Source organism: Molothrus ater, chromosome 2 (assembly GCF_012460135.2).
Source record: "Molothrus ater isolate BHLD 08-10-18 breed brown headed cowbird chromosome 2, BPBGC_Mater_1.1, whole genome shotgun sequence".
Taxonomy (NCBI): domain Eukaryota; kingdom Metazoa; phylum Chordata; class Aves; order Passeriformes; family Icteridae; genus Molothrus; species Molothrus ater.
In genome coordinates this window covers 95335130-95354689 of record NC_050479.2, presented here as the reverse complement: position 1 = coordinate 95354689, position 19560 = coordinate 95335130, and the positions used below count along the sequence as shown (strand labels likewise).

At 41.9% G+C, this 19560-nt stretch overlaps 1 protein-coding gene across 1 annotated transcript; it reads left to right on the top strand.

Annotated features, from left to right (window-relative positions):
* The first annotated feature begins 5016 nt into the window (after positions 1-5016).
* TBX19 (T-box transcription factor 19) lies at positions 5017-18221 on the top strand. Its single transcript, XM_036387368.1, has 9 exons — positions 5017-5098; positions 5290-5519; positions 10770-11034; positions 12914-13048; positions 13786-13847; positions 14863-14924; positions 15559-15747; positions 16760-16892; positions 17739-18221. Exons 2-9 carry the CDS (start codon positions 5323-5325, stop codon positions 17989-17991), a joined length of 1296 nt encoding a protein of 431 aa, XP_036243261.1. The 5' UTR covers positions 5017-5098; positions 5290-5322; the 3' UTR covers positions 17992-18221.
* The last annotated feature ends 1339 nt before the right edge of the window (positions 18222-19560 follow it).

Here is a 19560-nt window from a genome sequence, read left to right as displayed (position 1 = left end):
TGATTTGTAGGAAGCCCAAGCTGGAGCGAACTCCTGGACAGAGGAACCCACACTGGAGCAGGTTTGCTGCCTAGGTGATTTTTGACCCTGCAGAGAACCCACACTGCAGCAGCCTGTTCCTGAAGGATTGCACCCCATGGAAGTGACCCATACTAGAGCACTTTGTGAAAAACTGAAGGCTGTGGGAAGAACTAATAGAGAAGTTCATGGAGGACTGTTTTCCATAGGAGGAATCCTATGCTGGAGCAGGGGAAGAGTGTGAGGAGCCCTTCGCCTGAGCAGGTCACTGGGAGGGAGAGGGAAGAGAAAACCAGGCAGAAAGTTAGGCCTGAGAATAAATGAGGGCTGAAGGGAAGGAGTTTTGACATTTGGTTTTGTTTCTTATTAGCTAACTCAGTTTTGATTGGTAATAAATTAAATTAATTTCCCCAAGTCAAGCCTGATTGTCCCATGATGGTAATGGTGAGTGATCTCTCTCTGTCCTTATTTCAACCCATGAGCTTTTTGTAATATTTTCTCTGTCCCTGCTGAGGAGCGCAGAGGATGGGAGAAACAGAGCAGTTCCCACCCTTTGGTGGGTACCTGGTACCCATCCAGGCTCAACCCATCGCACTACATTAGGTTTTTTCCTTGGGTTTGTTTTTTTTTTTCTGCTTTCTCTTTGTAAAAAGCATGGAAAGTCTTCCCTGCTCCCTGGGCTCAGAATTAATCTCAGTATTATCTCAGTTAAAACACCAGACAGGGAGGTACCACCCAAAGAAGTCGCCTGCCTTTCTGCTAAAAACATACCCAGGGGAAGTTACTGAAACTGTGCCCTCACCCCAACATTAATGAAAAGACTAATCTTCTTAAAGTCTCCTCTAGCCTAGCAATCTCTTAAGAGGCTGGACACATGATTAAAAACAGAAGGAAAGCAGCTGTCTTTTTATCCGTTCTCAATTATTCTGTGGTAGTTGATAGGTGTTGATTTCCTGGGAATGTCATGGTGACGGAGGTTACATTTCCCTGTGTTGTTGGGACTCACTGTTCAGAGGGGGGGGTTAGTTGAATGCTGCAGTGGGAGCTTTGGAGATGGAAAGAGTGAGTCTTATTTTCTGCAATTTCATCTGATGATGAAGGGCTGTCTTTTCTTTGGAAACATGCAGCTAAAGGCCAAAAAAACAGCTATCCAATGTCAGGGCAAGAAAGGCCTCTTTAATTACCTTTTTTCTTGTTTGCTTTTTTCCCTCTCCTTTCTGTGTACCTCACCAGCTGGTGGCCAGGGGCATTTAAGAACAAGCTTAATTCGAAAGTCAAAAATAACCCCTTGCTTTTTCCTGCTGTAACTTAGTGAGTGAAGTCCAATAAGTATTGCAGGATTGTTCTGATTGTTCTTTCACTGCTCTCCCCAGTCCTCATTGCTTCATTTAAAATGTGAGTTACTAAATTATTATTAGTAAATGGGAGATGATTGTGAGTGTTTTGCTTGCATTCTGAGCTAGTTCTGCCTGTCTATGAGCCACTAGGAGTCTGCTTGGAAGTGCCCAGCTCTCCCAGCTGGGTTTCAGGGAAAGCTTACAAATTTGCAGGTTTTATAGGGGCATTTTCTGTTCCTTTTGCCACCCCTACTGATTTGCTTGTCTAATTAAATGGGTGATAAGTGCAAGTAAGAGGGGCAATAAACCGTCCCCCCTTGCAGTGGCACTGGCTGTCAGTCACCAGGAACACCTACTGTGCTCCTCTGTAAGTCCAGCTACCTTTTCTTCAAATGTCAGGTTCATGGAAATTTAACTTCCAGCCCAAGAAATTACTCAGACCTGAGAATGGATTGGTCTCCGTGCCCTGGCAATACCTACAGCTGTTATGAATCTGTTTGGGCCTCTGTTCCAGCACCTGTAGACAAATAATCTTGCAAGAAAGTAAGAGAAAGAAGATTTGGAAAGCATTCCAAGTTGTTATTTAGGTGAATAGAGGGATAAAAGATTAGAGGATGTCTCTCACTTCTCTTAAAACAGGCTAAATATTCAAAGTCAATTTCCACACATAGTATTTTTGTTAAATGAAAAGCCAACAAAAACCAAAGAACTGTGACTCTGGATCTCTCTGGCTTCTGTTCTGCAGCCCTCTCTCATGGCAGCTGTGTGACACAGAGACAGTGCGCAATGCAAAGAAGCGTCATTCACGGAATCTGGAAGTGTGTTTTAAAGTAGAATCTCAGGCCCAAGTACATTCAGCTGGTCATGTGCTTGCATATGTGTAAACTTCTTTGGCTAATTCTTTTAGATTGGAATGATATGTCAGTGGTGAACTGTGCCTTCTGCTACATCCAACACAAATTGCTCTTAAGCTGAACTCTCAGAGCTGAAACAACCTTCCTCATGCTGAAAATAGTAATTGGGCTGTTCCTACTAATCAACCACAAGTAACTACTCTCATTTTGGAAAATTTTGAGGTTTCAGGTGTCCTGAGCTGTGGTAACATAGTTACTAAAATTCAAACTGTGTGAAAGTCAGGTATTTTAAGTTGTTAGATTTGTGGTTTATTTTTTCCTCTGGACACTAGACTTTAAAGAATCAGACACCTTGCATGAGTGATAACCTAAGCACACAAGTGTTACTCACTTCTGGGATCTGAAAGTGCATTTTATTACTGTGCAGGATACAAGTTTTAGTATGATACCCCAAAGTAAAAACATTCATGCTTCTCCCTTAGGGATGCTAGCTGTAAAAAAATCCAGTCTTATTGATGAAAAACTCTCATCCCTACCCATTACTGGAACAGGTCCATTGTCCATTCCTTCCATACACCTCTCCTTCCCTACAGCTCAGTCCCAGGAGTGCTTTGGGCAAGCAGTGCACTCCAAGCAGGATTTCCCTTTCTTTTGCTTTGTGCAGCCTCCCTTTCCCATCAATTTTTGCTGAGAAAATCCTTTATCTGTAGTGATGCATCTGTGTCTGCTGGTGAGAGAGTTTCACTTACTCATTTAGAAACCCTTCCACCAATGTGAACATGAATGTTGTTGCTTTTTTGCATGCTTTTGGTTTCCTTTTAGTTCTAAGCATCTTGAGGAATGTAGATAGGATCTGATTTTTTGAGGCTCTAATCCAGTATCACTCGAGTCACTTGAAGCCCTGCAGGAGAGATGGGCAGTGAGTACTTCTGAAAGCCAGGCTGCTTCTCTTTTTATTTGTCTGTAGAAAGAACTGATTGTAACTTCTGGAATGTTATTACTTTTATGAGCTGTTGATTCTTTACCTGCCTTGACTTTGAATCTCCTGATTTCTGAGCAACTATATCTAAGAAGCCTGTATGGAAATAGGGCGTCAGCTAAAAAAAAATTCCCAAAGTAACATGTACCTGTTTTAGAAGTTCCTGAAAACCTGAAAATGTTTAATTAAAATTCATGGCACTTCCACCAGCACCAATTTCTCTGTCTATTTTCGTCTGTAACATAATAAAATTTAAAACTGTCTCATATAGTTTCCTATGCATTTCCTATGCCATTTGATCACATGCATGGAAAAATTACAGTAGTAACTTCTCTCTCCTCTTTGAGTATTTGGAAAAGGGAACCCAAACATAAACACATTCCATTTACAACAGCATACCTGAGATGCAATTATTTTTACAAATGCAAAGTGGTACCCTTCAAAGTACCTAAATAGCCTATAGATTTTGAAGTACATTCTTTAGTTGTTCAGCAGTGAAAGTGGGCTGTTTATCAACTAGAAGTTGCTATCTGGCACCTGCTAATGTAACTCACCTGAGTTTACTTATAAAATAATCTAGGTACTTTGGTTATGAGTTGACAATTAAAAAAAAAGAAGAGGGGAAGAGGTGTCAGAGTGTGAAGTTTGAAAGCAGCATAGAATCACAGAATGATTTGGGTTGGAAGGGTGCCAAATAAGGTGCCATCAAACTCTGGCCATTGTTGTTTAGGTGGATGGTGCCTCAGGTTTTTTAAAGGCAAGATCGGTTGGTCTTGTCAAATGATGGATTTAACTTAAAATCTCTTTTACAAAGTCTGCCATGCTCTTTTTTGTCTGTGAAAATCCCAACAGTGATCCACCAAGTCATTTTGTCTTTCTAAAAGAGACAGAAGCACAGAAATTCCACAGGGACTATTGAATTGAAAAAATGCAGTTCTCAATAAGCAGAGAGAAAATGTATTTCTCTAAAAATGACCTCTAGGACTATGTTTTCATAATCAAGTCCCTGACTATGTCATGTCCGACCAGAAATTTAAAAGACATTATCAGAGGTAGATGTATCACGAGAAGTTAGGTACTCCAGTATTTGTTGTATACCAAAGCCCAGTGTTTACAGGTCACTGTTATTTGTGGGGTTTCCACTTAACCCTCCAGCAGGGGACTGAGCCCACATCTCTTGTCTCCTTGAATGCTGAAATTGTTGGAGTCTTCAGTAAAATGGTGGGTTTTTTTGTGGAGGGTTTGTGTTGTTGGATAGGACTTGTCAGAGAATATCTCAGGATGAGGTGAGAGAGAATGACTTTTTGGGATGCTGAGGGAGCTTTTGCATAGATGGACCTTAAGCTGGTCAGCAGTGCCAGGCCTCAGACAGTTAAGCTCATACCAGCCCCAGAAGTGTGCAGTCTGTCCCTGGAAATGCAGCCAGAGGGGTATTCAGCTACCTGTAAGGTGCAGGAGGGGTTCTGTGAATGACAGTGGGACCAAGGGATGGACACAATATCCATCAGCAATTGAGGGTAGGGATGCTGCCTTCTCCTTGTGCACTGAAAACTCAGTGCTGCAAGGTCTCTTACTATTATATTTTGATTTAGGAATGTAGAGGAATGAGGTTATTGCATTTATGCAACATTCATGGTGAAAATATTTTAAGACAACCTTCTCTGTGTAACTATCTTGACTCTTCCCAGCTCCTTCAGTTAGAGTCCGCACCAGCGTGAATGCAATTTCCATGCATTGTCTCAGTCTGGAAATGAAACAATTTTCATTAATGGAAACCTGGTTCTCAAGCAGAACAATTAGACCCACTTCAGGTTGAAAAAAGATAAAAGCATGCTAATTTGGATGGAGGACTCTTCTTTCAAGGCAGCCAATTGAGTCATCAGCCAGCCACCCACCTGACTGTCTAACAGGTAATTAGGAGATAGTCCTCTTTTTAGTGTAGAGCGTGTACGTAAACCTCCACACAGTGGTGTCACTGCCCTTGGGACTTCCAGGGGAAATAGCTAGGCAGTGGCAAAAGAGTGAGGAGAGCACGTTTGTCAGACGGTACCCAATGAACTGACTTCTTTTTATATTTAGCTTATTATTTTTGTCTTTTCAGCAGCTACCTGAAGTTTCTGGCAGTAAAGCCATCATGGCAGACCTGGGCTGCAAAAAAACCAGTGACTGCACTGTCTCCAGGCTCCTCAGTGTAGTGGAGAGTGAACTCCGGGCTGGAAGAGACAAAGGCGACCCCACGGAGAAACAGCTCCAGGTTGTCTTGGAGGATGCGACGCTATGGCAGAGATTCAGGGAAGTCACTAATGAGATGATCGTGACCAAGAATGGCAGGTAAGTGATCTGCTCAGCACTGCGGGCTCAGTGGAGGTGACAGCCAGGGAGGTTAAGCTCTACAATAATAAACTGTGTGTGCAGACTCGACAGAACTGCAATGAGCACACCAGAGTTTATAGGGGACTGCAGGCTTGCAGTCTGCTAAAACCACTGTATGAACAAGATGGGGTGAACCTGCTTCTTTTTGGTCACTGCCAAACCATTCCTCCTATGAAGCATGCTGGAAAAAGATATAGGTTAACTTGTGATTGCACAAAAAGGAAACTTTTGCAAGGGAATATCTCTCAAAACCTTTGTAATGACTTTTAATACTAATAACCATCAGTCTATATTAGCAAGTCCTCACCTGTAGGCTTCAAATTACTGCACAGAAGCAGATTGGTGTTGTTAGACCCAGCTGCAGTTCCCATCCCTCTGGCCTTGGGTATTAACAGCTTGTATAAGCAGTCTGTACCAGAGTGGATGCAATAAAACTGCCCTATGTGCTCTATGTGTATGTGCAGTCTGAATTGCATGGTCCCACAGTTGTTGCTGGTGCCCTTAGAAACAAGTGTGGAATGTTGTTTAATATACACTGTTTTAGAAGGACAAAACATTGTGGTATAAATGGATCACATGTCTTACTATTTGGGAACACAGAAAGGCACAGGAAAAGAGTAAAAAATCTGTGAGAAGGATGCTAATTCTGAATCAGGCACTAGCTTGAAGAAAGCTCTCCACAGAGGTTCTGCTCTGAACTGGGCTGACAGCAGAGTCCAGCCCATAACAGACAACCAGCTACCAGAATAAGATTTGCACAGTGGTACTAAGGTTTTTATTTAATTTATCCTCGCCAGCCTTTTGCTGCCCCCCACCCCAGCTGTTCCTTCAACATGCACATGTTTTATGAGACCTCTCAGGAGATCCACCTAGGAGAGAGAAATTAAGAGATGGAGAGAAAGATTTACTCATGTGGTGTAATTTTGCCAGACTTTGACTTAGCGGAATTTGTGGATGAAATTACTGTTGTCCGTAGCTTGATGAGGGACATAGGTGAAAGCAGTAAATATGAAAAATTTTGTCTGTTGACTCAGCAAGGTGATTCTGCAGAGAGAAGTTACCATCTCAAAGGACCAGCTCTTGGTGTAAGAGCACTATTGCCATTCTGATTCCTCCTAATAACCTACTGATAGACATCTGCTGCTGAGATTCTTTTTATATTGTGGAGCTGATTATACTTCATTTAAATTGCTTTGAAAACTGCTGTTAGGCTACAGATAACTTCTAAGTGGACTTTCACTTGGTGTACAGTAGCTTAAACTGTCTCCTTAACAGTGTAAGTGACTAAAAATGAGGTAGGATGGGTTTGTTTCTGATTAATTAAATTGGTACAAAGAGTCACACATTACCAAGAGGGTTTTTTCAGTTTCTTTCCTCGCAGCTAATGAAAATTGTGACTTCATGGTGATACTAGTTCTTTCCAAAATGTCAGGGTGAGTGTGTAGATAAAATATTTTTATCATGTTGATAAGGGAATATTTTGTTATCTGAATACGCCTGGGTACTTTTTATTTCATTGTGTAAGCTGCCTGATTTTTTAATTTTAACTTACACACTCCTGATCAGCCTGATTCTACTTTTCCTATAGCCAGTGACATCTCTAGAAATGTCAGTGAGAGCAGCAATAGAATTCTTTATGATCAAACTACAGTGAAATTAAAAATTACAAAAGTATGTCATGCTGTCATTTGCATTAATCCTTTTAACATAGTTACTGTAGCAGAGACTATGAAAAAGGATCTCTGTATTTCTGAAAGTATTTTTCATCCAAAAACACAGCATCACACTAAAACAAAGGAAATACAGACTGTGGCGTGCAACAAAGAACTCTGAACCATGCTATTCAAAAGGAGACAAACTTGAGACAATTTCCTGTGATTGCTGAGTTTTTCTCAGGTTCAGGATTCTTCAGTGATTGTCTCCAGAGAGATTCTCAGTAGAAAAAATATTGATCTTATTCTGCTGCTGCTAAATGAGTACAACTAAACCATTCTTGCTGAAGGGTAGATGAATGCTTTTGAAAACTGTGTTCTACAATGAAAGAGAAGAGTCAGCCTGAACTTTTGTTTGTGAAAATGAAAACAGTTGGTGTGGACAGACACATTGTCAGCAAAGCTCAGAAATTAAACAGAAACCCAATACAGGAGTGTCCCAGAGAATGAAAGTCTAATTGACTAGGGATCCTCAAGTGTCAAATTCTAGCATGCACAATTCTATCTGCTCTGAGTCATCTCCAATTGGTACTGAGGGTCCCAAAATGTCACAGTTAGATGAACCAACTTCAGTGTTAATATACAGATATGCCTCTGTGGCTGTATCATACTTCATTATAATAATCACCTGCCCTAGCAATATGCCTAGGGGAAATAGATATATTCTGAACAGGATAGATATCATTAAAATTGAAACATGTGCTATATCACAAAATGCATCTCAATGGGTAGAGCTGATACAGTGGGAAACCATCTCCTATTTTACTCAGACATATTGTATTAAATTGACACTTCAATATCAAATGCAGTGTTATCTGACTGAATAGGTTTCCTCTCTCAGTGTTTATACCATACTAGCTAGGCAGTATCCTGAGACTTTGCAATCCTTGTTATTGCCTGGAGACAGGTAGATTGCCACTATTCCCCTCTGCGTATGGGGAGAATCCATAGGGGATCAGTGCAGACAGCCATGAGTGGGGGAAAAGAAGGAAAAGAAGCCCTTTCCAGGTTTGAATGTTAAAGCAACTTTACTGGTTACTGCGCATCCAAGTTTGATATCAAACATCTTCCCACTCAAGGTCTGTACTGTGGAGTAATTGCAGCACATTTGCTCTAAATAAATAGAAGAAGCTGAAGTGCTTAGCTATTGCAGAAACGGAGGTCACGTGTGCACCTACCTGATCATTGAAACAATCTGACTGAAACAAATTTGGAGAAATCACAATTTGCCATGCTAAAAGACAGATTTTAACAGTAAAGCCACTTAATCATCAGAACATGTTAGATGGTAAGTTTTCCATTGTTAGAGTCTGTACAGTCAAAACATGCTGGTCCAAGTGAGGCAGGGAACTACTGGTAGTGAAGCTGGTTAACACAGGGAAGTGCTCTAATCTTAGTGCTACAAGAGGTTAAAATGGATGGTAACAGTATTCTCTTCTGGATTGGTCTATAGGTCCTTTGGGGATAAACTTGAGCCTCTCAAATAAAAAGGCAGAGCAGCCTGCCTGCATTGTGGGCAGAGGAATTAACAATCTGCATGTAACACAAACTGCTCGGCATAATCTAGTGAAATTAAATTTTCATGTGGATTAATTTTCTCCACTAATTCAATTTCAGCTATGTATCTAAATATGTTCCTTTGAACACTGGGGGAGATCTAAGTGTTGGAAGGAGAAATGCATCCATACTTTTTATCACATTCCAGTTTGATAGCTGGTACATCCTGGTCAGAAAGACACATGTAGTGTGTAAATCCTCAACTAAGCTTCTATTTAATTAGGAAGGTCATGGTTCACAGTACCTTGGAGACCAGTGAGGAGTGCTGTTCCTCAGGGGTCAGTACTGGCACTAAAGCTTTTCATTACCTTTGTTGGGGACAGGGGCACACCCTTAGCAAGCTTGCCAGCAACACCTAGCTGTGTGTTCTGGTTGACATGTGGAGGGAAGGGATGTCATCCAGAGGGATCTGGACAGGCTTGAGAGCAGGGCCTGCACAAACTTCATGTGAGGAAAAGCTTAGGTAGCTGAGGTTGTTCAGCCTGGAGAGGAGAGAGACCTTATAGCAGCCTCCCAGTACCTAAAGGGGGCTGCAAGAGAGCTGGAGAGGGACTTTTTATAAGGACATGCAGTGATAGAAGGGGTGGTGAGGCACTGGAAAAGGCTGCCCCAAGAAGCTGTGGATGCCTCATCCCTGGAGGTGGCTCAAGGCCAGATTGAATGAGGCTCAGAGCAACCTGGTCTACTGGAAGGTGTTGGGGACACCAATCCAGGGACTGGGACAAGATGATCTTTAAGGTCCCTTTCAACCCAAACCATTCTATGATATCTTCTTCAATACTGCACTGACATGGTATCAGCAAGTATTAATATTAGATGAAAAATCTCAAATTCGGTCTTTTCCTGTCAGCAGAAGGTGCTGAATGTATGCAGCAAAAACTATATCAAGGTATCCAGAAAGGTGAGTGGGATGCCATGGTTGTTAGCAATTTGCATTTGTGTGTCACTAGACAGTATGACTGCAGGGGCAGCGACTTCCAGTGTCCTTTAAGACAGCCTGGAGTTTCAGCTCCCTTCTTATGTATTTTGGATGTCTTATATGGCTACCTAAGCCTTGAGAGCTACCTTACCTTAGCCCCCTAGCTATGGACCTCAGGCCATTCCTCTGGTTGCTTGGTATACTCTCTCTATACCCATAGAGAAAAGGAACCTAGAGATTCATTGGCTTTCATTGGAATTTATGGTCCATAAAAATGTGGCATGCAGAAATGGCAGTTGCCAGGTGAGGTCAGTCTGGAGATGTCTGGGGCAGGGAGGCCGGTTACTCATGGAAGAGGAATGTAGGGGGTGATATGTAATAGCAATTACATGTATTCTTTGACAAGCTAAGAAGCTTAATAAATAGGATACCTTTGCTAGGACAGACCTGTTCTGATGTCCACACTTTATTCCCAGTTCCTCCAAGTGTTGGAGCCCTACTAGCTCTATTGCTGCAGACTTTCAGGTGCCAATTCAGAGCTGTGTGACATCGATCACAAGCACTGGGACAGACAGAAAACCACTGAAAGTCAAGCTGTGAGCTCCTGCAAATCTCCTTTACAAAATAAAGAAATAATAATAAAAGGGGATTGAGAAAAGGTGGCATTGGACCTTTGGGCACAAAAGGAGCATTTTCCCAAAACTAAACAAAGGCAGGATTTCAGTTTTAAACACATGAGATAATGGAAGGTTGGGTAGAAGTTAAGAGCTTGTGTGTAAGATGAAACTAAAAGCAATAGGACATGGTCAAGCTGCTGAGGTCAGGGAATATGGAAGTATGGGACCAAATTACTGGAGAAACTGCCAAGTGCAAGGTCTGATGGCAAGGGTGGATTGAAGGAAGGGAGGATGGATTTTTTTATACTGAGCTAGTCAGTGAGCATCTGGAAACAAACATACTGAGGAGAGTCTTTCAACAGCAGTTTCCAGCGGTGTCACCCTTTTTTGTTTCCCTGGCCAGGCGGATGTTCCCTGTTTTGAAGATCAGTGTGTCAGGCTTGGATCCAAATGCCATGTATTCCTTCCTGCTGGACTTTGCTCCGACTGATGGCCACCGCTGGAAGTATGTCAATGGAGAATGGGTGCCAGCTGGGAAACCAGAGCCACCGAACCACAGCTGTGTCTACATCCACCCAGACTCTCCGAACTTTGGGGCCCATTGGATGAAAGCTGCCATTTCCTTCAGCAAAGTCAAACTTACCAACAAGCTCAATGGGAGTGGGCAGGTATGGCCTGATGTTTCCACACCACCTCTTGGCTTCAATTGCAAGCACCTACCAATCAAGAAATATCAAGGGTCCATTTATGTAATTATAGAAGCCCTTACAGGTCTCTTCACCCACAGATGCCAATTATTCTCTGGAGGCCAAATGTAAACAGGGATAAACAGGCCTTAATTGGCACTTTCAGATTCTAATGGACTTCTTGACGTTAAGAGAGACAGAGTGCTGTGGTTTACTTAATCGTCAGGGGTCTTTTCAGAGTTGGTCTCGTGTGCTGTGGATTTTTACATAGGACTTCAGAGAAAGGGGAGAAAAATGGCCATGGGTATTAGGTTTTTGTTGTGCTCCCCAATGTTGTTTGGTGTAAGTGGAATGTTGGCAGGAGTCAGATGGCAGAATAAAAGGCTGCTCCTAAATGAAATAATTACTGTGTCTGCTTCTGCATCATGATAATTATCAATATTCTATTGAATCAGCTTTGGCCTTTGGAAAGAAACCACATGTACCAGAAATAAGTGAATTTCTCTTTGAACTGCTTAAAAATGCAAACAGGAAAATTAGTTTTGTTTCATATTTTATTTTTGATGATGCATCTAAAGGCAAAATGTTGCATAAGACCTTTTGTTCACTTGTTTGTTTGGTACAAAACTCCTACAGTGGATGATACTTGTCAGCCCAGAATCAACCTCTTTCATGTAAATGTTATATGCTCTCAATCTATTATTTCCATTAGGTTTATGAGGTACCTCTGTAAGCTTAGTGCTCTAATGAGGTAGGAAATTATCTCGGGTTTTACTGATTGGAGAACAGGAAGATGATCTGACTTTTCCTTAGTCATAAATGGAACCAGCACACAAGAATTACTGTAGAGCATAGAACAGGATCTGAATTTGCAAATGCTTGTTGTGTGTCCAGGATTTCAGAAAAGTCAAAAGCCTCAGAAAAATATGCATGGGGGGAAAAAAGCTACAGGAAACTTGAAGCGTCAAAGAGTCCCTGGAGAAAAAAAACAGGGGAACACTCTGTATATATATGAAGGAGAGCAAAATAATAGAAAGCAGGAGAGGAAAACCATATGAGAAACAGAACCCAAACAAAAGTTACTAAACAATAAATGACTGAAGCTTCCTTTGCTTTCTTTTGAAATCATGACCACAGTGTTAAAGTAAACCATGTCCCCACTCTGTGCTTCAGCTGCCCCTTCTCTGATGGTTTAGAAAGTAATTGGTGACTGTCAGTTCTTTATGCTAATAGCTGTGTTCTTTCTTTTATGTATATATATATATATATATATATATATATATATATATATATGTATGTATGTATACATCACTTTGCAAAGTACAAATTTTAAAAGATAATCTTGTTCTTGCACTAGACCCAATTAAAGGACCTAATAGACTTCCTGGAATCAATGCTATTCACACCTTTTAGTGCCAGGTTAGATGATCTGCCAAGGCCTGTTTGGATACACTTCATCTTGCCCAGAGAGAAGACTGGGTGACTGCCTCAGCTTCCTCCTGGCACCTTTTCTGTGATGGTGATTCTGGTCTTCCAGACAGCAGAAGCAGGATCGTGAGTGCCCCTGAGCTGTTTCAGCAGCCTCTAGTGCAGCGGGAGCCCAGTGGTTTGAGGGCCATAGCTGCTAACAAAAATACTCACTGCTGCTGCTGCTGCATCCAAAGCCTTAAATCCAGTCCAGTGAAATCTCATTCTGTTTGGCCTGTAGTTATTGCAGGGGAGGGAGGCACCTGCCCTTCTGCTTTAGGAGTTGCTGGCTGGGGAGGTTCAGCAGCAACAGCTGCTCTGTCACAGAGCCAGATGTTGGCTGTGAGGTGCCAGAGTGACACTGGGGGCTGTCTCTCTGTTTTGTTTCCTGCAGATAATGTTGAACTCCCTGCACAAATACGAGCCCCAGGTGCACATAGTTCGTGTAGGAGGCCCCCACCGGATGGTGATGAACTGCTCCTTCCCTGAGACACAGTTCATAGCGGTGACTGCCTACCAGAATGAAGAGGTAGGCGGTGCCACACTGTGCACCACTGAGGAGATCTGTTAGGAGCTAATTAACTACAAGACCAGCATGCCTTTTTCTTGTTTCCCCACCAGTCCCATGCAGTGTAATACTCCATCTACTCTAATACTCTGTCTTTTCTCTGCAGTTGACTAATCTAGTGTCTGGCTTCAGTAATAAGCCAGGTTTAGCTTAATATCCTGCCACAGCTATTCCAGACTGGTCTATCTCTCTTGGCATCTCAATCCTTTACTGGAAATAAAAGCCAAACAGCCCTAAAATATCTTTCTCCAGCAATAACTGATAGTCATAATGATAACCCTCTCTCCATGTCCCTATAATGTGTACAACTGCAGAACAACACAATACTGCATGAGAAAATTTCTGCCCTTGAGGGATGCTTTGGACTGTAAGAATTGCTAACTCCTGTGCCACATCCCTTAGCTAATGTTGCTGCAGATTTTGATAGGAATTCAGTGTTTAAACCCTCTTGAAAGAGTCCACCATTCCATCACATTTACCAGACAACGTCATGCCAGGCTGCCCCAGCTGGTGTTTTGCCTGTGGCACTGATCAGTGCATAGAAAAGCTGTCTCCTACCCAGCCTGGGAAACATCAAGTGTGGGGATATATTTTAGGCTAACCCAGACAGTTCCCCTCAGATTACTCTGGAGGATGTTTTGTCAAGTTTCTATTTCAAATTGCCCTCACTAACATGCCTTGTTTTCTGTAAATTCAAGATAACAGCTCTCAAAATCAAGTATAATCCCTTTGCCAAAGCCTTCCTGGATGCAAAGGAAAGGTAAGTTCATCTTTTGTTTTTTTGATCCAGTAGCTTTTTGCTGCTGATATGGTTAAAACCATGACATCACCACACGAAAGATAAATTACATAACTGAATCTTGTTTCTGCTAAATCCAGAGTCCCTCCAATGGTATTATCCAGGAGACTATGTTATTATTACAATAGATGCTGAAATGGGTGAATGTGCTCTTGGGGATCCTGGCACTTATGTCTGTCTACATAGAAAGCCTGAAATGAGATGGTGTGAGCTTCCCTAGTAGTGTTATACCCTACATATGTCCACTACAGTGTACTTGCACTTCAGTGAATCTTGTAATTTGATAGGTCAGGGAGAAAAAATGTTAACTCCAAGTGTCCAAAAGCATAGTTGAAGTGAAATTACAGTGTAACTGTAATGTAACTACACTGCTGTTATTAAGCCTGTGTGATAATTTATGATAGGTTTATTAAAGTTAAGACGTCAGAGATGCTTCCATCAGAAATTAATTGTAGTTTATCTTGCAAAATTTTCCTTGCATCACCCATGTTAATGCACAGTGGCATCCAAATGATGCATTCCATCCCATAATTTCTAATTAATTTTGTTTGGACCTGCTTTATCTCTGACATGTGAAGTGTCCCATGTGCCTGCAGGAGAATCTGTATTTCCTTTCATTCCTCTCACCACTCAAGAAGTTGCTGTGTCTCAGTATCAGGGTTTCCAGCTGGGGAAGGGGGAATGCTGCCTTCAGCTTGCCTGCAAGCAGGAATGGTGCTCACAGGCAGATTTAGAATTCCATGTTCAGCTCCCAAATATGGCAAAAAATTAGGAACATTTTTGCTTATGTCACTAAACAATAGCTCCAGCTTCCTTTATGGCAGAATGTAGGAAGGTCTACTGCTGCCTAGCAAGGTTAAAGGAGAGGGATTTCCCTCTTTTTCACTCACTTCTCCAATTTTTAATGAATAGTTCTGGTTATAACTTTTGTAATTTTTCAATGAGAACACTTACCACTAAGAATTTTGCTTTTCAGAAACCATTCTAAGGATGTTCCAGAGACAGTCTCTGAAGGTCAACATATGACATATTCTCACTGTAAGGTTTTTATTTATGTCAACTGCAAGTTTTGTGAGATATGATGGGTGCTGGGAACCTGGGCCTTGCTTAACTGGTTCTTGCTGGTCACTTACTGAGTCCTGAATTATGTTCATAGAGAGGGACCCTTTAAAAAAAAAATAAGATTGAAGAGACCTCACCATAGGAAATAACGTGAGAGGTCCTGCAGAGGGATGATTTTCCATAAATTCCAGTTTTTCAATATTAAAAGGAATCTAGAATCAAGATGATATATGACATTTTTAGGATTTTCTTACCCCTTTGTTTTTGTATTTGTGAATGTTTTTATCGCCTATAAATTTATCTTTCATGGGTAAACAGGTAAAAAATGAGGGGAGGCAGAAGTTGCATTTGCTTTACTGATAGTTTTTCTTTCGTTTGTTCTTTAATGTTTGTGACATTTTCTGGTTGCCTTCAGGACTTGTTTTCAGTGTTGGTGGGTTGGGAGGGGAGTGGAGGGTTGCTATTTTTTTGTCAGTTGTTTCACAAAACAGTATCTTAGCATCTGCTTGGTATTTCTTAGGCACAGCTAATTCTGCAAGAAGGCTGGTTATTTCTGAATTGTACTGTAGCACTTGAATGCAGCAGTTTTGTTCTCTCTTTTCCCTCAAAGTGGGTGGCTGGTTGATTTCCAACCCAGATCCAATGTGTGCCTCGGGAAGCTCTAATTACCAGTACAGTGGAGCTTTGCCTCTGCCCGCTCCACAGGCTCCCCACAGCTGCGAAAGATACTCAGCCCTGCGAGGCCATCGGGCTGCTCCATATCCACCCTCCTACATGCAGAGGAATCACTCCCCTTCAGGTATTCCTGGAGCACTGCTTTGTTGCCTCTGCCTGCCTGCCCTGTGCCTTAGGTTAGCACAAACCCTGGAGCAAGGCTAAGCTCAGGCTAGTAAAGGGCGTGGTGATTCTCTGCACAGAACCCTTCAGGCACCCAGGGTGACCAAGGCAGCAAAACAAGAGGGACCAGGAACTTGGTGCACTCTTAGTGATAAACCAGAGTGTATGGTCTTGCTTTCACTACAGCTTCCAGTTATACAAAAAGAGCGTTGCAGGTCTTCTTTTGATGCCCTGCCATGACACAGTTGAGTTCTCAAGTCAAAGCAGCTCTCAGGTAGGAGCTGAATTGAGGCAAAGGCATTTTGGTATTGTCAGAACATCCTTTGAGTCCCTTTCCCTTTCTGGATCTGGGTGCAAATCCAGAAATTGATTGTACTTTGATTAGAAGAAGTGGGTCAGAAAGCAGAGAAGGGATAAAGTAATCTGCTTGCTAATTATAATTTAGCAAGAATTCCTGTTTAGTGGAAGTATTTCTCATGGAAGGATTTGGCTTGAAAGGGATTCTAAAAATCATCCTGTTCCAACCTCCCTGCCATGGGTAGGGGCACCTTCCACTAGACCAGGTTGCCCAAAGCTCCATTCAACCTGGCCTTGAAAATTTCCAGGAATGGGGCAGTATTTATAAAATTTTATTAAGTATTTTAGCTCAAATTATAAGGAAATCTGTATCAAAACATTGTCTGATATATGTAAATTATGAAAAAAATATTAGTCAGACTTGCAGAAATGCAAATCCTATGTCTGTCATGCTGTACCTTCTCATGTATCACACCTGGGATTGCCATGGCACCTTGCTACTCTCTAAACAAACACGGGAATTTTGCCTTTTTACCTGTGGTTGGGATTTCTGTCCTATTACCTGTGGTTGGGCACCTCATGATCAGATTGCTGCCTTAAGCCTGCCCATGTTTTGCTGTCTTAAGACATTGTCTGTCACTGAGGATTTGTTTGTTGCTTTTTTTCCCTCCCCAAAGTTAATTTATTGGACAGCTCCAGCAATAATCTTCAGGTATTCTCAGGACACGACAGCTGGACTTTGCCATCCTCTCCACACACTAATTTGCTCTCAGTGCCACATACAAAGGGAGGTGCCAGCCCTGGACCCAGGTAAGGTTACAGGAAAACTGCTGCTATGAGGGGCACTGAGGCTGGTAGGACTGTCCTGGTGATTTGCCCTTTGTTCCAAACTTTAATCAGTGTCCAGGATTTGAAATGTGTCCTAAGTTCCCAATTCAAGATTCCTGGGCAAATCTTTCTGACAAGCTAATCATCTTCTGCTCTATGGGAGCTTCATTTTTCCCCAGCATTGCTGAAAACCGGGATCTTGGAATACCTACAAAGAATTCTGGACTCTACAATCTGTGAGCATTTTAAAACCAAAATATTTTTCTTCCTATATTTCTCACTATTATCCTACATGAAATGAGGATCCTATTCTAGGAGTAAACGGAATTTAGACCTAGAGAATCAATTAATTATCAAATCTTTTTCCTTATTTTCCCTAAAAGAATGCAATAATTTCTTCTCTAACTTAGGTGTCAGGAAAATCAGCTGCAATTTCAAATGCACTGTTATCTGATTGAGTAGATTTTCTTCTCAGTGTTTATACCCTAGTAGCTGGGCAGTGTCCTGAGACTTTGTGACCTCCCTCTCTAGAAACTCTTCTGACTCAGCTCCTAAGATGGGAAGAAGTCTCAGAAGCCCATAAAAAATCCTTACACTTTGAAATCTCACATATACTTGTACATTGCTCTCCATGCCTCCCTCCAGGGTCACCAGGTGATGGCTACTGGTGATTTTTCGCTTAAGATCTTCAAGGCTGATCTAGTTTGGTAACCTGATTTGAACAGCTGCTTTTGAACAGATGGTGAAATTGACTCTACTGTGCCAAGGCTTATGCAGGCTAAATGCTTTGAAATAAGTCATTCAATCTGTGCTGCTTTTTTTTCCCAGCCACTACCCTTGCCTGTGGACAGTGAGCAACAGTGCTGTAAATGCTGCCAACCCAGGAAGCGAGGTGAACAGCAACCCTCCAAGTGTGTTTTTAAGGGGTAATATCCCCTTACCTGCTGCATCATCAGTCCAAATCCCTCTGCAGGGTATGGTGTCTGGCAGCATGGAAGCACAAGGGGAAGGCACTCTCACCAGACTAACTGACTCTGCGTGGACATCCTCACACTCCTTTCAATGGACAGGCAGCTCCTGAGGGAAGCTCAGCCAACCAAGACTGACACAAATGGCAAATGTTCCCTTAGGAGTGCGATGCAGAAATGCATGCAGGAAAAGGACTTCATCACTTCCTATAATGTACCTTTTGTGTGCCAGCTAAGCCAAAATGCAAAGGCAGGAAATATTATACGAATTAGCTTGTTACTGCAATTTTATGCATCATTCAGGATAATGTCCAGAAAGAACCTTTTTAGTTAGCTTTGCTTCTATATCACGTTAAAAATGATCAGAGACATGAGACTGAGTGAAGCAGACATGGCAGCTGGATACCCGCATGTCATTTTAGAAGTTCCCTCTGTAACTAACAGCCAAGTCCAGGGAAAATTGTGAGCAAGTTTGCAACTGGTCATTTGAAGGGACAGCACTGTTTTAAAGGCTTTCTGAATCTTTTACATAGAGGTTTTCACAATACCTGAAACTAAACCCCTCAGGGGATGAAATTAGTCTGACATCCTAATGCCACCTGCATATAGCATTCTCGTCCCCTTCCCTTCTCCAGTTGCTGTTTGCTGTGTGTATGCCATGGGGACAGTGGGCACACTCAAACTGCTGAAGTGGCCACATTGTAGCAGCAGGGTGAAGGGTAGCTAGTTTACCATTTAGAGTCTGATGTTACAGTCTTGGTAATGGAAAGCTCCAGTGTTTCAAATATGTGCTATATTTGAAAGAATGGAGGGAAAAGAATTATAGAAAAAATGTTCAGCTTACATTTCCACTTTGCTTTATCTATACAGTACAAATAAACTATGAATACATGATGTAGTATCTCCTCAGTGCCTTTCCAAGGTGTATACACACCTACAGTCTTTCTCACCTAACAACCTCTGAGCTATTTAAAGCAGGTGTGCCAGAAGTAAGTTGACAGAAGAGGAATTTTCTATTCCTTGTCCAGTTACTGGGTGTAAGCTCCTGGACATGGTATTTCATGTCTTCACACCTGTTTCCCTTTTCACTTTGTCTGCTTCAGCTTCCTTTTTCAGGCTACTGCTTTTCCCATCCTGCATGAGTGTACAACATTTAGCACAGTGGAGTCCTGATCCTGTCTGGGATTTCTAACCACTACTGTGATGCAAACAACAAGAGTCATCCCCCAGTCTTCCTTGTCCTTTCATGTATGTCCTGAGGCAAGCCTTATCAAATTCTCAGAGAAGAGTTTTGCTGTTTGGTCTCTATAAAGAAAAATGAAAGAAATCTGCAAGCTAACTCATGGAGATATGTTCCTGTATAATGTAATGCCCAGCAGCAATTCTGGTCTGTTTAGAGTCATGTGCATTGGTAGGGCACCATCCCCAGCATAGAAGAAGATTCTCTAAAGCTCCTGTGAACTGTGGTCTCTGCTTCTACTAGATACAGCAACATTCCCTTTGTTAATACTCAGTTACTGCATGCAGACTCTGGGAGCAGCATTCTATTTTGGGTAGACATTAGAGGCAGCAGCAAGAGGGGCCTTTTGATACACATCTGCCTGGTGAACTCAGTATATAATATATAACTTACGTTATATATTCTATTTCATTTATATTCTGAATGGACATTCTGGGTGAAT

Coding starts and splice junctions, on each gene's coding strand:
- TBX19 (XM_036387368.1), top strand. CDS start 5,323: ATGGCAGACCTGGGCTGCAAAAAAACCAGTGACTGCACTGTCTCCAGG. Junction 5,520..10,769: donor ATCGTGACCAAGAATGGCAG/GTAAGTGATCTG, acceptor TTCCCTGGCCAG/GCGGATGTTCCCTGTTTTGA. Junction 13,848..14,862: donor TTCCTGGATGCAAAGGAAAG/GTAAGTTCATCT, acceptor TTTGCTTTTCAG/AAACCATTCTAAGGATGTTC.